At 41.6% G+C, this 22,060-nt stretch overlaps 1 protein-coding gene across 1 annotated transcript; it reads left to right on the top strand.

Annotated features, from left to right (window-relative positions):
- Positions 1-10,705: 10,705 nt before the first annotated feature.
- On the top strand, positions 10,706-18,713 carry LOC125297034. Its single transcript, XM_048247175.1, has 4 exons — positions 10,706-10,773; positions 15,686-15,755; positions 16,205-16,528; positions 16,844-18,713. The coding sequence occupies exons 2-4, from the start codon at positions 15,686-15,688 to the stop codon at positions 17,197-17,199; spliced, it is 750 nt and encodes a 249-aa protein (XP_048103132.1). The 5' UTR covers positions 10,706-10,773; the 3' UTR covers positions 17,200-18,713.
- Positions 18,714-22,060: the final 3,347 nt, after the last annotated feature.

Genomic DNA, 22,060 nt, shown 5'->3' with positions numbered 1-22,060 from the left:
GCCAAGAAGTGTCCACCAAACACTCCGATCCCCAGTGAGACCACTGTACTGTTTGCCTTTGTTCCCAAAAATGCTTACAGTAATGTGGCAAAGCTGTACAAAACGGAAAGTACACATGAAATTTCAGGTTCAGACACGACAGCTACGGTCATCACACCCAGATGACCATTACTGTGCAGCTCTCTTTAAGTACATGCGGTCCTTTGCAGTCAAATACAGGGATTTAACAACGTTTCTCTGTGTAGATGATAAGTCCAAAATAGATTTTGGTGAGCCAGGATTAGCCATGTCATCTGGGGGTGCGGGGAAAAAGTCCTTAGTAGCTTCCAATGGTCTGCTCGGAGCCCTTGACCATGACCAACAACAGAAAGGGTCATTGACTCCATCTGTCTACCTCAATGTTGAGATACCAGAGACTGTTGACGACTCCTTCTATAGGGGTCAGGTCACTGTGCTTCTGAAGGACTCTGTATTCCAGCCGAGCAGTCCCTTCCGGCACACAACAGAGATGAAGAGGCTTCTGGGAGATGACATGGACAAGGTGAAGCCCTTCTTGATCATTTATTCCGACGGAGGACCTGACCACAGGGTTACCTATGAAGGTGTAAAACTGTCCCTAGCTGCTGTTTTCAAGGCGCTAGACTTGGACATTCTTGTGGCTGGGCGCACAGCGCCGGGACACAGCTGGGCGAACCCAGTGGAGCGAATCATGTCTGTTCTAAACCTTGCCTTCCAAAACATTGCTCTGTCCAGACAGGAATGCTCAGCTGAAGTTGAACAGGTGTTGAGAAGCTGTGGTGGGATGCAGGACATTCGAAAGAAAGCTGATATGGTGGAGAAGCTCAGAGATGAGTGGAGCGGATCTGTCAAATCTATGAAAGATTTACTAGAAGAGCGCATCACTCGTGTTCAGCTGAAAGGAAGGCCATTCACTGTTCTGGAAGCGGCATCTGATTTTGCAATCCATCAGGAACAGGCTGATATTATTGGCAAAGTTGATGCTTCAATAGAGATTGGCAAGTACCACAAGAAAGATCTTGCAAATAAGGAAAACTACAAAACCTTCATGGCCAAACATTGTAGGGAGAGAAATTACATTGTGCAATTTCGCAAATGTGATGATCGTGCTGTTGTAAGCCCTTGAGAAGCAGTGTTGAGGGAGACCTACCAGCTTGGATACCAGATCCTCTGCTTTCAGAAGATAGAGCCCACTTTCAGTCTTTTGATTCTTTGTTTGGACAAGAAACATCTGAAAAAGACATGCCAAGTGGAAGCAAGGAAACTCTGACATCTGTCGCAGAAACACAACAGGTACGCATTTGAAGAATTTGACACACTCCTGTACTTTGCCATGTTATCTGCTCTCTTTAGGTTTTTATTGATGTACAGTGTTTCGGGTGGTGTTTGTTGCATGAAATCACATAAGCAATTTTGCCATTTGTAAGCAAACTTTACTCTTGGTCTTTGGCTGATATAGGGATGCGAGAACAGTTTCCTTGTGGGACAGAATGCACGAGGTACAATCCAGTGTTATGAGTGTGGAAAACCACGTTGCATCTATGCCAAGAAGTCACTGACAGTTCGTGATCAACGGGCACTCCAGAGAATGCTCCTCAAGCATGACTACAGCTGTGGTTCCATGTTGACCGTAGAAGGCAAGTCTCTGTCCATTTAGCTTATGTGCACTAATGTAGTCATATTCCAGAGGTAGTCTTTTGTGACAGTGACCGTTTTCAGTACATGGCTCTTAAAAACCAATTACAGCCCCCCCCCCTTCTCTCTCTCTCAAAAACATAACTATAATGTAAAGTAAAGGATAACAGTTAATAATAAAGGATATCCACTTTTCCTGTAGGCGAAGATTCTCTGCATGGCACAGTGTTCATCAGGTTGCAGCTGGTGTGTTCGACTCCAAAAGAGTTTGCCTACTATGCTGCAGACAACCTGAAAGTTAGGAAGGATGTATGTGCATATTGTGCAGCACCTGGGACCGAGAGAGACAAAGATCTTCTGAAAAATTATAAAATTGTGTTGCCAGTCTGCCCCCAGTGCAAGCACAAGCCTGCACTGAAAAGGGCACCTTTTCCAAAGATGAGAGTTTGGTCAGAGCAAAGGGTCATTACATGTTGGAACCCTGTTAATGCATGTTAATGCAATTAACTGTTATTTTGTAGTCATTTTAATTTATGTTTTCCTCTGAAAATGGGTAGTTTAGTTTTGTGGCTTCTTGAAATCTCCTGCCATTTTTTGTTGATTCTGCCTCAAAATAAAATGTTTTATCAAATAAATATGTTTTTGACAAAGATTTCCAATTGTTTGTGGTCTATATAACCTGCATCAGAATGAGTCAGTGACGTCAAAATATGCAAATCTGTTTAAATTCATACCTACAAAATCACCGTGACCAAAATTTTACTTTTTTTTTTTTTACTTTGAATCTTGAAAAAAAAAAATATATACCTACCTACCGACCCATTTTTTTTTTTTTTTTTTGGGCTGTTACTGCAAACCAAAATATTTTTAAGGATGGCCTCACTGTGATACACATTAAAATTATAGCCTGACAAGCCAGACTAGGCAATAACGTATTTGCTGCCACTAGGGTGCGTCTAGATTTCTAGGCTATTACAATTAGATTTGAATTTAATCAATAAGATGGAAGATGTTTTATTTTTATATAATTTGCATGTAGCCTATGTATTCTCTATTGGGTTGTAATCAAAATTAAGTTTTAAATAAAGTTAACACATTTTCTGAAACTTTTGTTCCATGTGCCCTTTTTTAAATTTGAGCCCCTGCCCCTTCAAAGGTCTCTGCATGCCCCTGAAGGACAACTGTGGACAGCCAATCAACTTCCCAGCCACCTTCAAAATGTGGCTGAGACTTTTTTTGTCCCTGAGACTGATGCCTCCGTACCAGGCAATAAAAGAAAAGGTGACAACAGATTCTATAAAAGATTTGTAAAATAAAGACAGCATAACCTTATCCACATCCACGTGACAGAGGCTGGTAGTATGAAGAGCAATCATGGCGAGAAGCAGCCATCGCTAACTTTTGAGGGATGGAGGTATTGGCATTACTTCGAACTTGTTGAAACCAAGGGTGTCGCCAGGACGTCTTCAATGATTTATTCTCCTTAAGCTAAGCATAACGTCATGAACCATATGAGAGAGAGAGAGAGAGAGAGAGAGAGAGAGAGAGAGAGAAAAAAACCAACAACAAGTTGTATATGGTGATAAAATGAACCCGAATAACTATCGTGGGATCTGTGTCACGAGCATTCTTGGTGACATTTTCTGTAATATACTGAAAACAAGAACTTACCTTCTTGGATAATAAGAACATTTTAGGCAAAAGTCAGATAGGCTTCCTTCCTGAATTTAGAACCACCGACCACATCTATACCTCCATTCACTGAACAGTATGTACAAAAAACAAGTAAAGGAGAGATCTATGCACGCTTTGTTGATTTTAAAAAGGCCTTTGATTCCATCTGACACAAGGGCATGCTACTAAAAATTATTGAGAGTGGTATAAAAGGCAATGTCTACTCTATAATAAAATACATACCTGTATAGCCCCATATTTAAAGCTGCAGTTGGCAAGTCTGACAGATTGAGGGGGCCAAAATTTTGAATGTTTACAACTCTCATGCCCTCCCCCACTACCACCAAGCACCCTCTAGTTCAGTTTGTGGTCGTCAGTGCGCACCAGACTGCACCAGACTGTGATTGACAGTCAGATCTCACACAGCCCTGCTCTGATTGGATCAGAAGAACCGGGAGCTGTGGATTTTTGCAAAACAAATAACAGGGTCTATAGGTGGAGGTAGAAGTGCAGGTTTTTTTCCAAAACCGGCTGATTTATGTTGTTCTGTCGGAGCATAGTGACGGTTTCAGTAAATATGATCAAAAAAATCTTGCCAACTGCAGCTTTAAATGACATCATAGACAGAACAAAAAAGAACAACACTGACAAAATACAGAATCAGTGACCATTAGGGATGTGAAGTCTGACACCGAGGCTCGTATCACTTCCGCGAAGCAATCTGCTTCGGCACAATGTATCGGAGCGCGTATCAGTTGTAAGGTCACGTGACTGATGATGTACGAAGCTTCGGACGTCACTGAAAAGTTTAAATGGGACATTTGACACAGGGGCACCGGTGCTTGTATCAAATCCCTAAAGCGTTACGGGTTCGATAAACCTTAACACATATGTTTTGTTGCACAAGCACCCTTCTAAAATTGTAGCCCTACACAAGCACTTCACAATCCCCACTGTACACAATGCCCCATGTTTTCACAACCCCCACTGTTCACAATGCCCTTTATATGTTTTTTGTTATCTGACACTGCTGTGGTCATCTGCAGCAATTAGCCTACGTTATTTTACAAAACATCAAATGAAGTCTTAAACACAACCACTATAGAGAAGCATGCAATATCAAATAATGCTAACGCATGGCAATTATGAACATGGCGGGATTTGAACCCCGGGCGCTCGGGCGGTATATGAACACGCTACCACCCTCCCAAGGCCATTTTGAGATTTTCACGGAAACATAGCATTATTTAAATGCTTCGTCTGTGATCGTTTAATCTCTAATGAGAGCCGCCGTTATGTCTGCTAACCACCAGATGTCACTGTTTTGTATTCGATGCTTTGACACTTCAAAACACTTACGATACAATCAGGAAGAACCTTCCAAAGCCTCGTGGGGCTTCATTCGCCCAACCCTAGTGACCATAGCCTACACATAGAAATGGGCAGACATAGACAAACATGGGTGTCTAGACATGTGAGAAACTGTAGTTTCTGCAAAAATGAAGTAGAAAACGAGGAACATTTCCTTCTTAATTGCATTAAATATGCACCTATAAGGGAAACATTTTTGATTAATTCAAAAAACATATAAAAGAATTTGAAAATGTATCTCCGCAAATGAAAACATGTATACTATTGGGAGAGGAAACAAACACTGTCTAGCTGCAGATTATATTTTGACCTGCCATAAAATTAGAGAAAAGATGTTAACTTTTATGCATGGATAGATCTATCCTCTCTGTGTACATGTAAATAGTTTGTTTGATAATTCAGCTATTTAACTTAAATTGATTTATGTAGATGTATCTGTAAGTGTAGACATATAATTGACATGTAATATAATAACATTTGCATAAGTTTTAGTCTTTTTTCTATTGTCTTTTCTACAGTATAGCACTGATGAAGCTACTACTGTCCTCCTAGTAACATTACCATTTATCCGTTTATTTGACCTGTTTTCCCGTTCATTATTTAATTTTTATCTTTTTAACAATATTAATGTAAAGTTGATTATCAACATGTTATACCTGTAGCTTTGGCAACAATGACTTTATTCATTCATGCCAATAAAGCACCATTTGATTTGATTTGATTTGATTTGAGAGAGAGAGCGAGAGAGAGATGCTAGCCCAGCTGATTATAAAATGTGAGTTGCTGTTTGAGATGACCGTTTTGTTTGTTCTGTTCAATGTCAACAGCTACAGCTAGCACATAGGCGTGGTCCGCTGCTCCCTCTGAAGCTCCCTCCAAAGCTCAACCGAGAGGATACACTAACTTTCTGACTGACGAAAGAGATCAAATTGATGAAGGACGGATACACTACTCCAGTGGTGGCTGGTGACTCCCAGACCAGCGCGGTTGTGTGGACAAGGAGCAGTGACCGTGATACCCTGCTATGAAAGTAAGAGAGATTTAGATGTACATTTTGTATTGTGTGCGGTCGGGGATTAGTAACTAGCCTACATACTAGTTAATTTATATTGTGCCCATCTTATTATTTGTGTGACAGGGTTGAAACGTAATTTCATTTTGATTATTTATTTATTTTTATTTTAAAAAGGATATTAAAAAGGATATTGGGTCTCTTAAAGAGAGACAGAAGTTGAGAGACCTGGGTTGACATGGTGCATGCAACACAGGACAAGACAGCGAGTTTCTTGTTATGGACTTTGTGCCCAGTGTGTATGCTATTCAGTCATTTGTAGGATGCAACACTGACAGATTGGCCCTATATGCTGAAGTTTGCCCCACTTTTTGTAATGAACTCAATTGAGAGAGGCATGCTTTTTGTCTTTTCTATTTTCTTTCTTAGTAGCTTTAATGAACCTAACTAATTTGTCCTATAGGGTAGATTTTTTAATTTGCTTTAGTTTGTCAGACTATATTCAAACCTATGTGAGTGTGTGTGAGAGAGAGAGAGAGAGAGAGAGAGAGAGGCGTGTGTGTGTGTGTGCGTTTATTCAGTGCATTCAGTAGTTCACTCGGTGGATTCAGAAGTGGGTTCAACTTCACAGATGAGGACCATCCACAGATGTGCCCTAGTGTTCTGTGCTCTTCTCCTGTTTGCTATAGCAAAACTGGGGAATGGTGAGTAGCCTGTCTTTTCTTAGTCCTAGAATTCTTTTCCATGTTAAGTATGTGTCAGAAGGCCACATTACCTAGCCTTAATTGTTGCTCTGTACTTCTGTACTTCACCGGTGAAATTAAACTTTGGTACATTAAACTCTTAACCTACCAAATCCTTTCAGTAGTACTCCAAATACATTTTACTTTAAGAACGCAGTTGTTTATTCATTAAAAAAACATGTCTGCATCTTTTAATACTGATGCCATCAGCGCAGCCATCAGTTGTATAGAAAAATGCTGCGGTGGTGCTCTGCTGTCTGTCATCGTATAAAAGCTCGTAAAAAAAAAAAAAAAAAGCTCCAGAGATTTGGAGACCATTCCATGAGTGTGCTCTCAGACTCGTCTGGTTCTCACATCAAACCACGTTGTCTACTATCCCTTACTTAATCATCATAGGTCATAGGGTGCATATCCGACTCTAGTGAGTATGAAAGCTAAAGTGCTGAAAATGTCCATTAGACAGGGTCATCTCATCTCATTATCTTGGACCATTTTGGAATGCAAATGGCTTAATGGCATAAAGGGATATTCCACCATTTGCGGAATTACACTCATTTTCTACCCCCCCTTGAGTTAAACAATTGATTGTTGAAGTGACTAAGATTTCCGGTAATTATCCTCATTCCTCATGAGGCAGTAATATGCAACTATGATGGATTATGAGTGAAGATTTGATCTGAGACTTTTATTACCATTTCAGTATGGCACAGATATAAGTTGTTAGATAAGTCAAAAGTAGGACGAACTGGACAGAAGTGCATGTTGAGTTGGAGCAGATCACTTTTGAAGTCAAACTACAGTTTTAGAAAATGTTTGGGTTTAAGGGAAGATAAATTGCACAGAAAAATCAAATAAAGAGGTGTTGATAATTCACTAGCAAATAAGGGCATCCAAAGGGCAGAGAAAACGGGTGAACCGATAGATTATGACCCTGCTTGTTTAAACCGCATGGCGTCACATATGCGACGCAGCACTGAAATCACAAGTGCCTAATCGAACTCTACACAGGAAAAGAAGCTAAAAAGGCCACGGTAAAAGTTTGCTGGAAGACTAACAACTGCGAACATTCGTGGAAATATCGTGCAGAACTGACTAAATCTACAAAGACTGGAGAGGCAGCCAGTTTTCTTCCTAGTGACAATCAATTTCTAGTAGCCTAACAACCAATTCCTAATTGAAACTAATCCTTGCCATCAATTCACTGCTGTCCATGGAAAATGCAAACTGTGGAAATAAGCTGCTGAAATCTAAATAAAAAGAAAAAAAGAGGAAAAGGATACAACTGAGTGGAATCCAGTTTTATTCTCCATGTCGATTAGTCAAACTCCTTTTTCAAGTTGACGAACCCTGAGCATCTACTTGACAGTCATTTTTGTGTGTATTTTACAGTCAGAGTTTAGTTAGATAGTTTACATACACATCCCCTGTACAGTGTCTGGACGATACTCTGTAGCAACAGAGCAAATGCTCTCTTGGTTAAACTTATTTTTTAATTATTGTTAAACGTTACAGAGCTCTTGACACTCAGAAGCACAGCCTCGTTGAGTCCACACTGCAATGAGAGTACCTCATTGTCCTGCAACATCACGGCCCAAGCCAAGCCCTCCATCTTCCTGTTTGCCTGGATGGGGCCCAATGGGGCGGCTCTGTGTGAGCTAGCCAGGAATGGTAGTGTCATCAGACACAACAGCGGAGTGGACTGTGTCTATAAACCCCAACAACTGATCTTGACCATTCCTCACACACAACCAATCCATGAAGGGAAGTACCGTTGTAAGGTGCGCTCGAATGTAGGAGCAACGCAATCCTACTCTCACCTGAATTTACAAGGTTGGTATAAAATGCATACATTTGAGCATTACCAAAGTACCACTCAAAGATATTAACCAAAATGGTGTCATATAAGAAAAAAGTTTGTTGCACATGTTGTTTTTAATCAGTAGGGGAGGTCACTGATCATGGTGAGCTTTAAATTCAATTAACTGTTGCCCCATCTGGTGAGTGTAACTCCTCCACCTCCTCTCCTCCTCCTTCACTCCTCCACCTCTGTACCTGTCAGAGTGCCACCACAGTCTCCATGTCCACAGCCGTGATGGAAACTCGACGTGCCGCGCCAGAGGCGTCTACCCAGAGGCCCACATCCACTGGTTCCAGGGGTCCAAGAACCTGACCGACTCCTCAGTGGCCCACCCCAGCCGCACGGGACGAGGGACGGCACCTATGAGATAGCCAGCACGCTTCTCCACCGACCCCACTCCACTCTGAACTGCTCCCTGTGGAGCCCGAGCTCTGGGAGATACCTCAGCAGCACAAGGACGCGTGAAGAGATGACGCCTCCGAGAGCTCCAGGGCGAACAGTTATGGAAGCACCGGAACAATCAGGACTGTTTTGGCAGCGGCGGCGTTCACCCTACATTGGGACATGTGTAAATACTGATGAGAGTTCACAGAAATATCCAACCGTAAACCCGTAAAGCCCCAAAGAGAGTAGTGAGATCAGCTGAACGTACCTCCAGGTGTGCACTACCCAACCTTCAGGAATCTTACATCAGGAGATGTCAGTTCAGACTAAAGAAAATCATCAGACATCCCAATCACCCCAACAACTGTCTCTTCTCTGTCCCCCACTCTCGGAAACGTTACCGCTGGCTGAAAGCCAACACTGAGAGAATGCGGAAACGTTTTTATGCCCAGCTCTCCGGATTCTGAATGAGGACTGTAGCTGGAGCACAAGCACATGCTGAAAACATCTCATGCACTGTGGACATTTCTTTCTACTTCTCTTCTTTTCTGTTTGTTTCCTTATTGATACACACATTGCACATGGAGTCAGTGGACAAAGCATTTCACTGCATACACTTTGTATAATTGTATGTGATAAATAAATTTGAATTTGAGGTGACAGATTTTAATCCATCAAAGGATTTTAAAAAAGCAACAAAGAGATAGTGTTTGGCATAGACCCCGTCTTCGGCCCAGGTCTCTGAGCGTGCAGACCCTTGCAAATCTCAAATGGGAACCGACATATTTGATTGATAACAGATGTGAGAGAGACATTAATCCCTCAAGTCCTGCAGTGATGTCTGAGTTATACGTTTCAGGACCATGGACAGCGCTGCGTGTGGAGATTTTGGGTTCACAATTAGGTCCACTACTCAGGTTTAGCTATTGTTGGTGACTGTGGAGCTGTCTGTAGTGCTATAAAACTATAAGTTTAAAGAATATGTCTTAATGAGTGCCCTTCTAGTGTCGTAAACATAATGCAACACCCTATAAAGTGCTGATCTAGCACCCCTATCTTACAATGGAAAAGAAAGGATGCCAAATTCCAAAATCTTGATTCTTGATCCTGATCTGTCTGAATTTATCATGTAGGAGGACTGAGATACGGGGTATCTCACACATGTTATGTGATATGTCTTAATTGGGGCCCTCAATGATATACCATGGGCTATGTTATTCACCCCTGATATATGAATGAGGCCCCTCAGTCAAATTACACAGGTCATGGTGTGATGTCATAATCATGTGTGACAATCATGCTTTTGTTCACAGCAAGATTGACTTAAATATGTTGATGGTTATATCATATTTATCTGTCCATTTATTTCCACAAAACCTTAGCATAACACGTGCTGGTTCACTCTGTGATGTTCCTACTTCACTGCTGCTCTCCACATCTGGTGCAAAATTCATTTTGGTCCGTCTACAAAGCTTTTTTTTCCCCTGTTACTAGTATAAACTGTCCGATGGACGGTGCGCTTCGCGGAAATCATGCTGTACTGTACCAAAGTCTTTTTAGGCAAGTCCCTCCACTAGGCAGCCATATTGCAACGCTTTTTGGGCACTCATCGGGCATCCGTTTCGGCAGAAATGCGCGTGCACAAGGCTTCACTACACCAATCTTGCTCCAGCGGCGAGATCACAACACATGATTGGCACATGTCTCCACAACACACCACATAATTAGCTTAATGTTTTCACAACACACCAAATGATTGGCTCAGTGTATGCAAATGTCAACGTTTTGCCGCAGATGGGGTGTGATATGCGTTACAAACTAACCCCATGCATTTCTATGGAGGATTTTTTGAGTGCTGTGTCTCCTCATTAGAAAGTCTCTGACTGTACTACCAGGGATATCGCTGCAACTAGACTAATGACTGTACTGTAAGGAACCTCAAACAAAACCAGAGAATTCCCAAAAGGAACCTCAAACAAAACCAGAGAATTCCCAAAATTTTTCCCAAAATGGTGTCGACATTTCACCAAACGTTTCACGAATCCGAGAATAGTGGAGCAGATAAGCTCATATAAAAGGTATTGTGCATTTTTATGACTAAAGCATGACATTGTGTCCAGTCTTTCCAGTGGCTTTACATTAACTTTAAATTAAATTATACCCGAATAACAAGGTCTATATTACGCCTGAAATTAAACAGTGTATACGTCGAAAACAACAATGTTACCTGAATTTAAATCAGTGCAAAAGGAGCCACGGGTGAGGCTGAGGAATGCACGGGAGCAGCACAGTCTGCGCGTTAGGGAGGCTTTCTCCAATAAGGGACCGTTCGGTATTTATGGAAAGGACCACCGGAGGAAAATAGGGGAGGGTCATGTCCATAGGCGCCGATTTATGTTTCCGTCGGTGTGTGCTCAAACAATTAAATGCCCGATACCAACGCCCATGTGTTTTGTTGCCATACGGTTTTTGAGAAGTAATGTATGCACTTCAACACTTTAGGAAATCAACAGCGGCCAACACACAAAACGCCAATACAGTTTGCGGGAGTCCATGGGCGTCACCCCCGAGGACATTTCTTAAATGCTCTTAAACAAAGGCACAATTTTTGTGCAGTCACCTACACTAGGCCTACGCCTAAATCACGCATGATCCGTCGTTTGACTCCTGAACAGTTTACGTAACTCAGTAGGTTAATTGCATTAACCCAAACTAAAAGGAAAAACACTTTGCTTTGTTTTTGTAAACAGAAATTATATTTCGTGTTGACGTCACGCCGTTAAAAAAACGAGATATAACCTATCCATCCAGAAGCCGCATTTGCCGACAGTAAGTGGAGGCAGTGGTTCTCAAACTGTGCCATATCCTACAGTGGTGTAAAAGGCGTGTATGGTATCATATTTTTGTAAAGGTCTGCCAGGGATATTCTTAGGCCTATGAATGGTGTGCCTTCTCACAAAAGCATAGTCACTGGGCTCAGCTAGATGTAGCTTTCTCCTTCACCAACCTGTGAGCCTATGAGGCAGTCACGTCGTTAGTGGCACTCTCAGGTCCTTCTCATCTGCTGATACAGCAACATGAGTATTCCACTATAGCATTGCTCCTCATTGCCTTACTCCTTTCCTTTTCAGAATGTTCTTTCTATCCATAATCATAAGTCTTTCTTCAGTGAATTAGCAAGATACCATCAGAAGCCAACAATCATAAAACACCTGTGCGCGTGCTCTCTCTCCCCATGCGCATGAAGCTGTCAGTGTGTTGTAGGCTAGATTTGCGTGAGTTCTATCTGCTTTACTTTTGCGAGTTGCGACCACCTCATCACATTAATAGGCTATGTTATAGACGTGCTATGAGGTACCAGTGTTTAGCTGTGTCACAAAACAGTAAGCGTTGTCAGACTACTTTTAAAATGATATTCAGGGCTATATACATTTGAAACATTCGGGCCTTGCGTTAATTCTTCAGGTGGGAAGTGTCAGGAATGTTCATACGAGAGACGCTCTCATTGGTGGTTAGGATATGGAGTATGGGATTGACAGCAACATAGCCAATCACATTATGAGAGATGTTGAATTTAACATCAACTGCGATGTTTGATTTTAAATTAATGTAAATTTAGCCGGGACTGTAAGCTGGCACACGTGGTGCTCGAGCGACGGAGCTCTTTGTTGAGGGGAAGGTCACCTAACTTTTTTTTAGTCTATGGGGGAGGGTCACCTAACTTTTGTATTCATGGAAAAAGCAAAATTTGGCTTTGCGTCTGATGGGCCTCGGACCTGGCCAAAGATGACATTGAGCGTTTATTCTTCATTAACGCCTATTGTAGCCTAAGCAAAAAGCTTAACGTGGCTTAATGTCCTAAAACAACGATCAGTGATCACCAAATGTCTCTCATATTGTTCCTCATAATCACTAAGAAAATTTAGCATGAAGTCATATTAGGCCTATGAACGGTTACCTGACGTGACAGCATGTTTTTCTTCAACCTCCTTCACTGACGCCTATGGAAAAAGCTTAACGTCCCAAAACAACTATCAATGATCATCAGAATTCACTCTCATATTGGTCCTCATATAACCATCTATAAAATTTTTTGTTTTTTTTTTTTTTTGAGCACGTGCGAATCCCAGGACATAACGCACTGGACCTTATAATAGGCTCGATATATAATTCCAAAGGGGGCAGATAGGGCAATTCAATTCAGATTCAGTTTCAGATTCAATTATTTTTTTCTGGGGACCCACTTTTTAAAAATGACAGACTATCGCGACCCAACTCGTGACTTTGGTAGTTAACAAACTAGATCCTTATAGAAAGCTGTTAGCTTTCCTAAGCTAGGCCTATATAAGGTATAAGGAACCAATGAGCTAGACAACAAATTCCCATTATGTTATTGTGTAGCTAAGTACCCTGTGAGTGAGACAGCTATAAGTTAGTGTCTTGAGAGTGAGACAGTTGTCTGCGTGACTTTCTGAGTCACTCCTTAGAGCAGTGGTTCTCAAACGTTTTCCTTCATTCCCCACTTTGATCAAGGGGGCATTCTCAACAACGTTCAAAATATCATGTAGGTCGGGACTAACTAAGCTGCCTTGACACGAGCGCTTCCCTATGAATAACACCGTGCGTCCATTGCGCATCGGGTGCTACCTGCCTATTAAAATAAAACAAAACTCCTGTTTTTCACGTCAGTTCGCACCCCACCTGGCATGTCTCCGCGACCCACAGTTTGAGAAACGCTGGCGTAGAATAATACATAATGTTGTTGATCTACAGAGCTACTATTGAATCCATAATACGCTATGGCATAACAACATGGTTCTGTAACCTGACCGTAAAATCTAAGGCACAACTTCAGAACCTTGTTAAGAGGGCAGGGAAAATAATGGGGATTCAGCCCCCATCCTCCTTAAATGATATTTTTGAGGACACAGTTAGGAAACAAGGGTTGAAGATAGCCACAGACCCAACCCATGTCCTAAACACAGAGTATGCTGATGCCTCTGGGAAGAAGATACCGAATACCATCATGTAGGCTAAATAGACTTAAGTTCTCCCTGGTACCGCTATCAATTAAGCTTCTTAATGATGAATAGGGCAATAACTGGTTTCAACGTGGTTTTATACTATTTATTGGATGAGCTGCATGTGTTTGTGTTTGTGTGTGGGAGGAGGAGGGGGGTGTGTGTGTGTGTGTGTGTGTGTGTGTGCTGAGGTAATGCCATGTGTTTCATTTTCTATGTATAGTGAGTCTATGTAAAATGGTCTATGTCTTGTTGTAGCTTGTATGACCTCTTTTTTATGTATGTGTTGCCGATGCTTTCTGGTTGCCAAAGCAAATTTCTCTCTTGGGAGAGACAATAAACACTTACTTACTTAACTTCATTTTCAGACGTGAGCCGAACTAGCCTACCACTACCACCACCAATTACCACAGCGGATCTCGCACCACATGCGCTGATGTTGTTGTTGCTGAGATAATAGCTGAAACTAGTTTAGTTAGTTTAGTAGCTGGTGTGTTGTGTTGTATTTTATTCATTCACTCATTATTATTTATTCATTAGTCATGATTGTTCGCCCCACAGCAAAATAGCCAGACGAACCGGATCAATGGATTGTAATGGGGAGTATTGACAGCTCGTGATTTAACCTAATGTCCTTGCACAACTGCTGACGTATTGAAAAACAACATCCATTTTTTATATAGATATATTTAGTTTTTTACATTTTTAAATTTCATTTCACTTATAGAGCACCAAAACATTACACATGTCTCATGGTGCTTTACAGAGTGTTAAATATTCAGAGAGAGCCCATGAGTAATGATGTTTTGTTTTCTGTGTTTCGGGAGTCAGTATTTCAGTCTCGTCAAGGTTGCTATAGACCTAGAACACTCTTATCTGTGGCTCTTTCTGAATTCCAGTCAACACAAACAGTCTGCCTGTGACCCAATGTGCTATTGTTTCAGCACAGTTTTGAACCAATTCTTTCTGTAGAAAAAAGAAACACTCTGATCAGAAACATGCTGGTGATGTTGACATTAAGTTTTCAGTGTAATGTTTTAAAGGTTTGCCTTGCAATGATATGGCATGTTGTGGTCTCAGGATGGATTGGCTGTAATGGGAAAAGCCTCAGTACTTGCTGTGATTTACTCCAACAGCACACTCAGTGTAACCTGTAACCTTTTTTCAAAAATGTGTATGTTTGTGTGCCTCGAGAAATCGAGGATATCAGTAGCATGTCCGCTAATTATGAACCACCTAGTCAAGTCAAGTTTATTTATATAGCGCATTTCATACATTTCATAGGTCATTCAATGTCCTTTACATGAACAAAAGCAAAGAGTAATAGCTAATACAAGCATAAAAGGGCAATAGTTTAAAAGTGTTTTAAAAGTAATAATTAAGTATATATACTCTTTTGATCCCGTGAGGGAAATTTGGTCTCTGCATTTATCCCAATCCGTGAATTAGTGAAACACACTCAGCACACAGTGAACAGAAGCACACACTAATCCCGACGCAGTGAGCTGCCTGCAACAACAGTGCTGCTCGGGGAGCAGTGAGGGGTTAGGTGCCTGGCTGAAGAGCACTTCAGCCGTTCCTACTGGTCGGGGTTTTTGAACCGGCAACCCTCCGGTTACAAGTCCAAAGCGCTAACCAGTAAGCCACGGCTGCCCCTCTTTAATTAAAAGACATAGAATGATTACTAATGATAGTGAACAGGACACTTTCAGTGATTATATGACTCACACACTTCCTTATAGCAGCCTGATAAAGCCCCCTTAGAAAACAAACTCTAGGTGCTCCGGTCTCCAGGGGAGATAAGAGAAAGGGTGGTGCCACCTGTAGAGTGGTAAACAAGGAATGGTGGCTGTGTGCTTTTCGGCTATGAACGTGAGAGTTCTAGATAACTAAACTTGATCAATTGTCTGATTGTGAGTTTGTGTGTGTGTGTGTTATTCATCTGAACCTGTTCATATGGATTTTGCAGATGGAGACCATCCAAAAGTGTACCTCCCTACTCTGGGTTCTTATGTTTGCTTTAGCAAGATCGGAGAATGGTAAGTCACCTTTCTCAGAATTCTTTTCCACGTTAGATGAATTTGTCAGAATAAGTATGTGTTTATACGATCTATAAGAGCAACATATTTGTTTCCCAATAAATATATAATTTTTAAACTAATAAATCAGAACCTTTGACTCTAGTGAGTCTCTAAATGTCTAGAAAGTTATAAACAATAGAAGCCATGTGGTCCAGGACCATTTTGGAAATAGCCTGTGAAACATGTTTTTGTCACACACTTGAGTTTACTCTCATTTAGTTGCATTTTACATGCTGAAGTCAACATACAATGATGGTCCAATTTACTGACTTGCATGAGAGTATGTAACTGTGACGTTCAGTTAGATAGCTTTGTTGTACATTTACCTAGACTTCCCCTGTGCAGTGTCTGGACACTAACTAATTCTAGCAACTGGTCTCTTGCTTTAACATATTTGTTTTTAATAGTTGTTATTACAGAGATAATGACACTCAGAAGTACAGAGTCAGTGAGCCCCCACTGCGATCAGCACACCTCCTGGGCCTGCAACATCACCTCCCAGGATGAGCCCACCATCTTCCTGTTTGCCTGGTCTGCTCCCAATAAGACAGCTCTGTGTGAGCTAAAGGATGGGCACCTCAGCACCCATAACGGAGTGAACTGTGTCTTCAAAGGCCAACAACTGGTCCTGACCATTCGTCACACAAAACCAATCCACCAGGGGCAGTATGTCTGCAAGCTGCGCTCCAATTTAGGAATAAAGAGTGCATTCACACACTTGAAATTACAAGGTTGGTATAAAATGCATACATTAAATACATTGAGGTGTTTCCATGGAACCAAAATAGAGTCATTAAAAAAAAACAAAGCATGGTGAATCTTGCATGTCAGATGTTAATCAATAGAAAAGGATACTGATGCTTAAACTAGTTTCTGTAGAGCAACTTGAGACGTCAAAGTTAATTGTTCTGGGGCTCAATTAAAAAGAAATTAATATGTAATTGAAATTGATTTGAATTCAATGAAACGCTTGTCCGCTCTCTGGTGAGTGTAACTCCTCCACCTCCTCTCCTCCTCCTTCACTCCTCCACCTCTGTACCTGTCAGAGTGCCACCACAGTCTCCATGTCCACAGCCGTGATGGAAACTCGACGTGCCGCGCCAGAGGCGTCTACCCAGAGGCCCACATCCACTGGTTCCAGGGGTCCAAGAACCTGACCGACTCCTCAGTGGCCCACCCCAGCGTACGGGACGAGGACGGCACCTATGAGATAGCCAGCACGCTTCTCCACCGACCCCACTCCACTCTGAACTGCTCCCTGTGGAGCCCGAGCTCTGGGAGATACCTCAGCAGCACAAGGACGCGTGAAGAGATGACGCCTCCAGAGAGCTCCAGGGCGAACAGTTATGGGACAAACGGAACTGTTTTGGCCGCTGCGTTCACCCTACATTGGGACGTGTAAATACTAGATCTCACTGTCGGTCTGTGGGCAAAATTACTCCAAGAGGTGTGAGAATGCAGCTTTATTCTCTTAATTACACTACAGGTGCATTTCCTTTATATTGTATCAGAGTTATGTTTATATTTAGATGCATATTTAGTTTGTTTATTAATGCATTTTTCAACTGTATTGGGACCCTGAGAGCAAATCTTCTTTAGTGCTGCTTTAAGACTGTTTGGCCCTCTCTGTGCGAGTCCGCTGTATGAACAAGGTGTCTATGGAGGGGAGCTATGTTTAGTGATCCTCTGTAACCTTGCCATACCACACAGTGATGCCTCTGGTGAGGACACTCTCCATCAGGCCTCTATAGGCCTGTACAAGAGGCTGATGACTCAGGGAAGCTTTCTTCAGTGTCTGGATGAAGTATGAAGTGTTGCTGAGCCTTCTTGCCAGTGTCTTTTGTGTGGTATGACACTGATCCTAGTGTTACCATTTAAAAATGAAGGTAATCAAGAAGGCCGGCCATTTTGTAAACCAAAGTGAGGCTACAGGGTACACTGACTGTATCATTAATGCATTTTCACCACCTACTTGGGAGTGCATAGAACACAACAATCCTATGGTTTGTGTATTCTGTAGACTTGTTTTGGTTTATAATAGCCGTCGCCTCAACAAGGCGAGTTGGCTCTAAACAGGACACAATTCAACAGGTGGCGGAGGGGAAAATGCTCTAAAAAACTATGCCAAATTCACCCACCACATGCCCTGGGAGTGTTCCAACAGAGCACCTTCAGTCGCAGGCCGATCCTGTTCCTAGTTGTAGGACTGAACACTGAAGGAAGTCCTTCCTGCCAGCTTCTATCAGACTGTTCAATGTGCGCTAATGTGCAGTACCTGCATGTACTATTTATATATAATGTACATCATTTTTCTTTTTAAACTTTCTATTTATTATTCATGTACATCTCAGCAGACTAACTTATTTTACAATATCGGTGCTCTGTATCAATGTACACTCAGTAGGCGCGCGCGTGTGTGTGTGTGTGTGTGTGTGTGTGTGGCTGCTGTAAGAAAGCAATATGAAAAAGGATTAAATACGTATTAATCAATCAATCAATACAAGCAATTAAAACACTAGTATACTGTCCATCAAGATTAAGGTAAACTAAAATAACCAACTTCAGAAAGCTTGAACAGGATTGATATGTTCAAGCAAGCCAAAAGTATTAGTGTTCTCAGTAAGGAAATGACTCCCAGTCCCAGATAGCACCAAAAAAGGCATTGTGGACTTTTGTGTTTTGTTTGAATTCATTTTTCTCACCCAGTGGGTGGGGATCAAGACTGGAAGGCACAACAAAACATCAGCACAAAACTGCAGGCATCATATCATATAAATGATGAATCTATTTACAGTGAATCACACCAGTTAATCATCATAAGTTGTCTGTTGTTTACAAATTTGTGCATACATTTTTATTTTTACATGTAAATACTATGATATGCAACATATTTATCAATAAATATTTATTAAATTATATGCGTTTTTTCCACATCACTTTCATATCACAATGTGAATATTGATGTTTTAGTTTCATATCCTTGGTGTGTAACTCTTTACAGCACTAGGGGGCATACATGTCTTGTGAAACACATGTTTCTGATATTTCCAGTCAGTGTGCTATGTACTTCTAGATGATCAAATTGTGGTTATTTTCCTTGTAATTTCCATTCATGCATTTTAGACTGATGAATGATCAAATGAATAATTTAACCCAATATATGTTTATTATGGTGCTTTGTGGAATGAGAGGAATTAGAGGAGAAAAGTGAAAAAGAGAGTGAGGAGAACAAAATTGGATGAGGGGAAGATGAAAAATCTCTACATTTATCAAGAGATTTTTGCTTTGAACATAATTCACTTGTTGATGCCACTCCTCAGCTGAATTCTAATGAGATAATGCCTCCAAGAAGCCACAGCTTTCCATAAAATGTTTTTAAGCCATTACCCAAAAATGCTTTGACCAAAGACCAACTCCAGGGGGCGCTAGCACCAAAGAAAATGCAGACTGACATGCACCACTTTCTGTTCTGAGTCGACCCACGTTTCATGAGAATTGGATGAAGTCTAGATATATGATATATTAGATATTATATCAGAAATAGTGGAAAAAGATAGAAGAAGAAAAACTGACAAACACTATATGACCACGTCCTGCTTGCAGCGGTGGCTATAATGAATCAGCTTTTGGCCATAGATGTTTAGTGCATAGTTTGTGCATAGTATGGGAAGCCAGTATCTGTGCTATAATGCTGGCAATGGCAAATAAAAAAAACTTTTTTGGATGAAAAAGTATAACATCCTTAGAGAATCTCTATTCTGTATGTAGACAAGCTGTCCAGGAGAACGTCCAGTCATTGTATTTGTTGTGTCGCCCGGGTGACAGTGGGCTAAGGCTGCCTGTCTCATACGCTCTGCTTCTGACGGGCTCAGAGCTGACCTGAAGAAGAGCAGCGCACTGTCTTTAGCACAAGCTCACCTCACAACAGGGTTACCCTACAACACACACACACACACATAAACACACACACACACACACACACACACACACACACACACACACACACACACACACACAAGCTCACCTCACAACAGGGTTACCTACAACATACACACACACACACACACACACACACACACACAGGCAGGAAATGAGATGGTAAGTCAGGGATTTGGAGGAGCTGTGCACATGGAAGTATGTTACCCTCTGGGTGTGTGTGAGTGTACAGTAAGTGTGTGTCTGAGTTTGTGTCATTAAAGGTCTATGCACATAGTATGCATGCATGTGCTAGTAGTGTGACGGTTTGTGTGGGTGCCAATGTGTGTCTGTGAGTCTGACAATTTTAGTGTGTGTATTTGTGTGTGTGTGTGTGTGTGTGTGTGTGTGTGTGTGTGTGTGTGTGTGTGTGTGTGTGTGTGTGTGTGTGTTTTTATGTGTGTGTGGGTGTGTTTATGTGTGTGTTGTGTGTTTGTGTATTATTTGTGTGTGTGTGTGTGTGTGTGTGTGTGTGTGTGTGTGTGTGTGTGTGTGTGTGTGTATGTGTATGTGTGTGTGTGTGTGTGTGTATTTGTGTGTGCATATGCATGTTTTCTCAGTTGTACATCAAACCAAACCAAAGCAAAACTAAAAACTTTTTTAAATAATCATAACACAGGGACTTTGTGCATAAATTATGCATTTCCACTGTGTGTACTCTCCTGGTTGCATTGCTCCATCAGGGCGAGTGAGCGAGGCATCCTCTAGAGGCTCAGCTGACAGGATCACACACACACACACACACACACACACACACACACACACACATCTCTAGAGGCTCAGCTGACAGGATCACACACACACACACACACACACACACACACACCTCTAGAGGCTCAGTTGACAGGATCACAGGTTCAGGCAGGACGGCTGTGTGGCGGTGCGGTGCGGAGGAAAGCTCAGCGGAATCACTGCACAGTTGCTATGGTGAGCCATAGAAAAGCGCCCGCTGTGTGTGTGTGTGTGTGTGTGTGTGTGTGTGTGTGTGTGTGTGTGTGTGTGTGTGCCAGAGAAATGAGGGCCACATTCTGCTCCATCAATTAGCAGGCCACCATCTCATTCACACACACACACACACACACACACACACCTCCCTGTCCTCCACTCTCTGTGTACACATAAAAGGCTCATGTTTTGCAACAGATGGGCCACTGTGGTGGACTCTCCAGGAGCTCTGAGGCAACCGGGGGCGCGGCCCGCTGAGAAAGTGCCCACATTATGTAGAGAGTCAATATTATGGACATTACGTAAACGGATATATGTAAAATCAATGTTGTCTGAACGAGACAACACAAACGGATCTAATTAATTTTGTGCTCCAATTGTAAATCACAGGCCACAGGCCACGGATCACCATTTTGATGCCTGCAATGTGTTTGCACAACAGTACTCGTATGTAGACGGTGACATTGAGAAACAAAGATCTATTTTTTACACAAAAAATCACCGGAATTCTCCTTTAAGTCAGTGTAGCAAAGTTCAACAATACTTATTCAAAATCCGTCACTTGTCACATGCATATACACTTACAACATGCAGTGGAAGATAAACATTTAAAATGCAAGATAAATTAATATTTATATTAATTTATCTTGTTATAAATTAAATATTAATATTAATATTTATATTAATAATAATTAATATTAATTTATCTTGTTATAAATTAAATATTAATATTAATATTTATAATTAATATAATTTGTATTGCATTTAAAATGCAATACAAAAGAACAGATTTTTTTTTAAAAAAGACTGTACAAAAAGCTGTGCATAGAAGTATAAATGTGAAACCGCTATCTGGGTCTGTTACTGTAAGATTGATGCATAATAAACACGATTTGGACAGTGGCCTGAGTACAGGTAGACAACTAGGAAGCAAGCTACAGAGCTTAAAGTGCAAAGGTGTGCTGGACTGTGCAAAGAAAAGATGTGTGGCTTGCGTGTCTTACGGCTTGAGGGTAGAAACTCCTCCTGAGTCTCTCTGTTTTGGTGCTTGATGCTCCTGAATCGTTTGCCTGATTAGATTGAAGCAGCTGAAACAGACTGTTGCCAGGATGGGATGAGTCTGATGATCTTGATCCAGGATGGGATGAGTCTGATGATCTTGATCCAGGATGGGATGAGTCTGATGATCTTGATCCAGGATGGGATGAGTCTCTGATGATCTTGATCCAGGATGGTTGCTCTGCTCCAGTGTCTCCTGTTGTAGATGTGTTGTATAGGGATGGGAGGGCTGATCTGCAGCATCACTCCGCAGCATGGAAGCCCTCTCTGGAGGGATTTACAGT

Source organism: Alosa alosa, chromosome 7 (assembly GCF_017589495.1).
Source record: "Alosa alosa isolate M-15738 ecotype Scorff River chromosome 7, AALO_Geno_1.1, whole genome shotgun sequence".
NCBI classification, from domain to species: Eukaryota; Metazoa; Chordata; class Actinopteri; order Clupeiformes; family Clupeidae; genus Alosa; species Alosa alosa.
The sequence above is the reverse complement of the archived record's forward strand: the minus strand, read 5'-3'. Positions and strand labels throughout refer to the sequence as shown.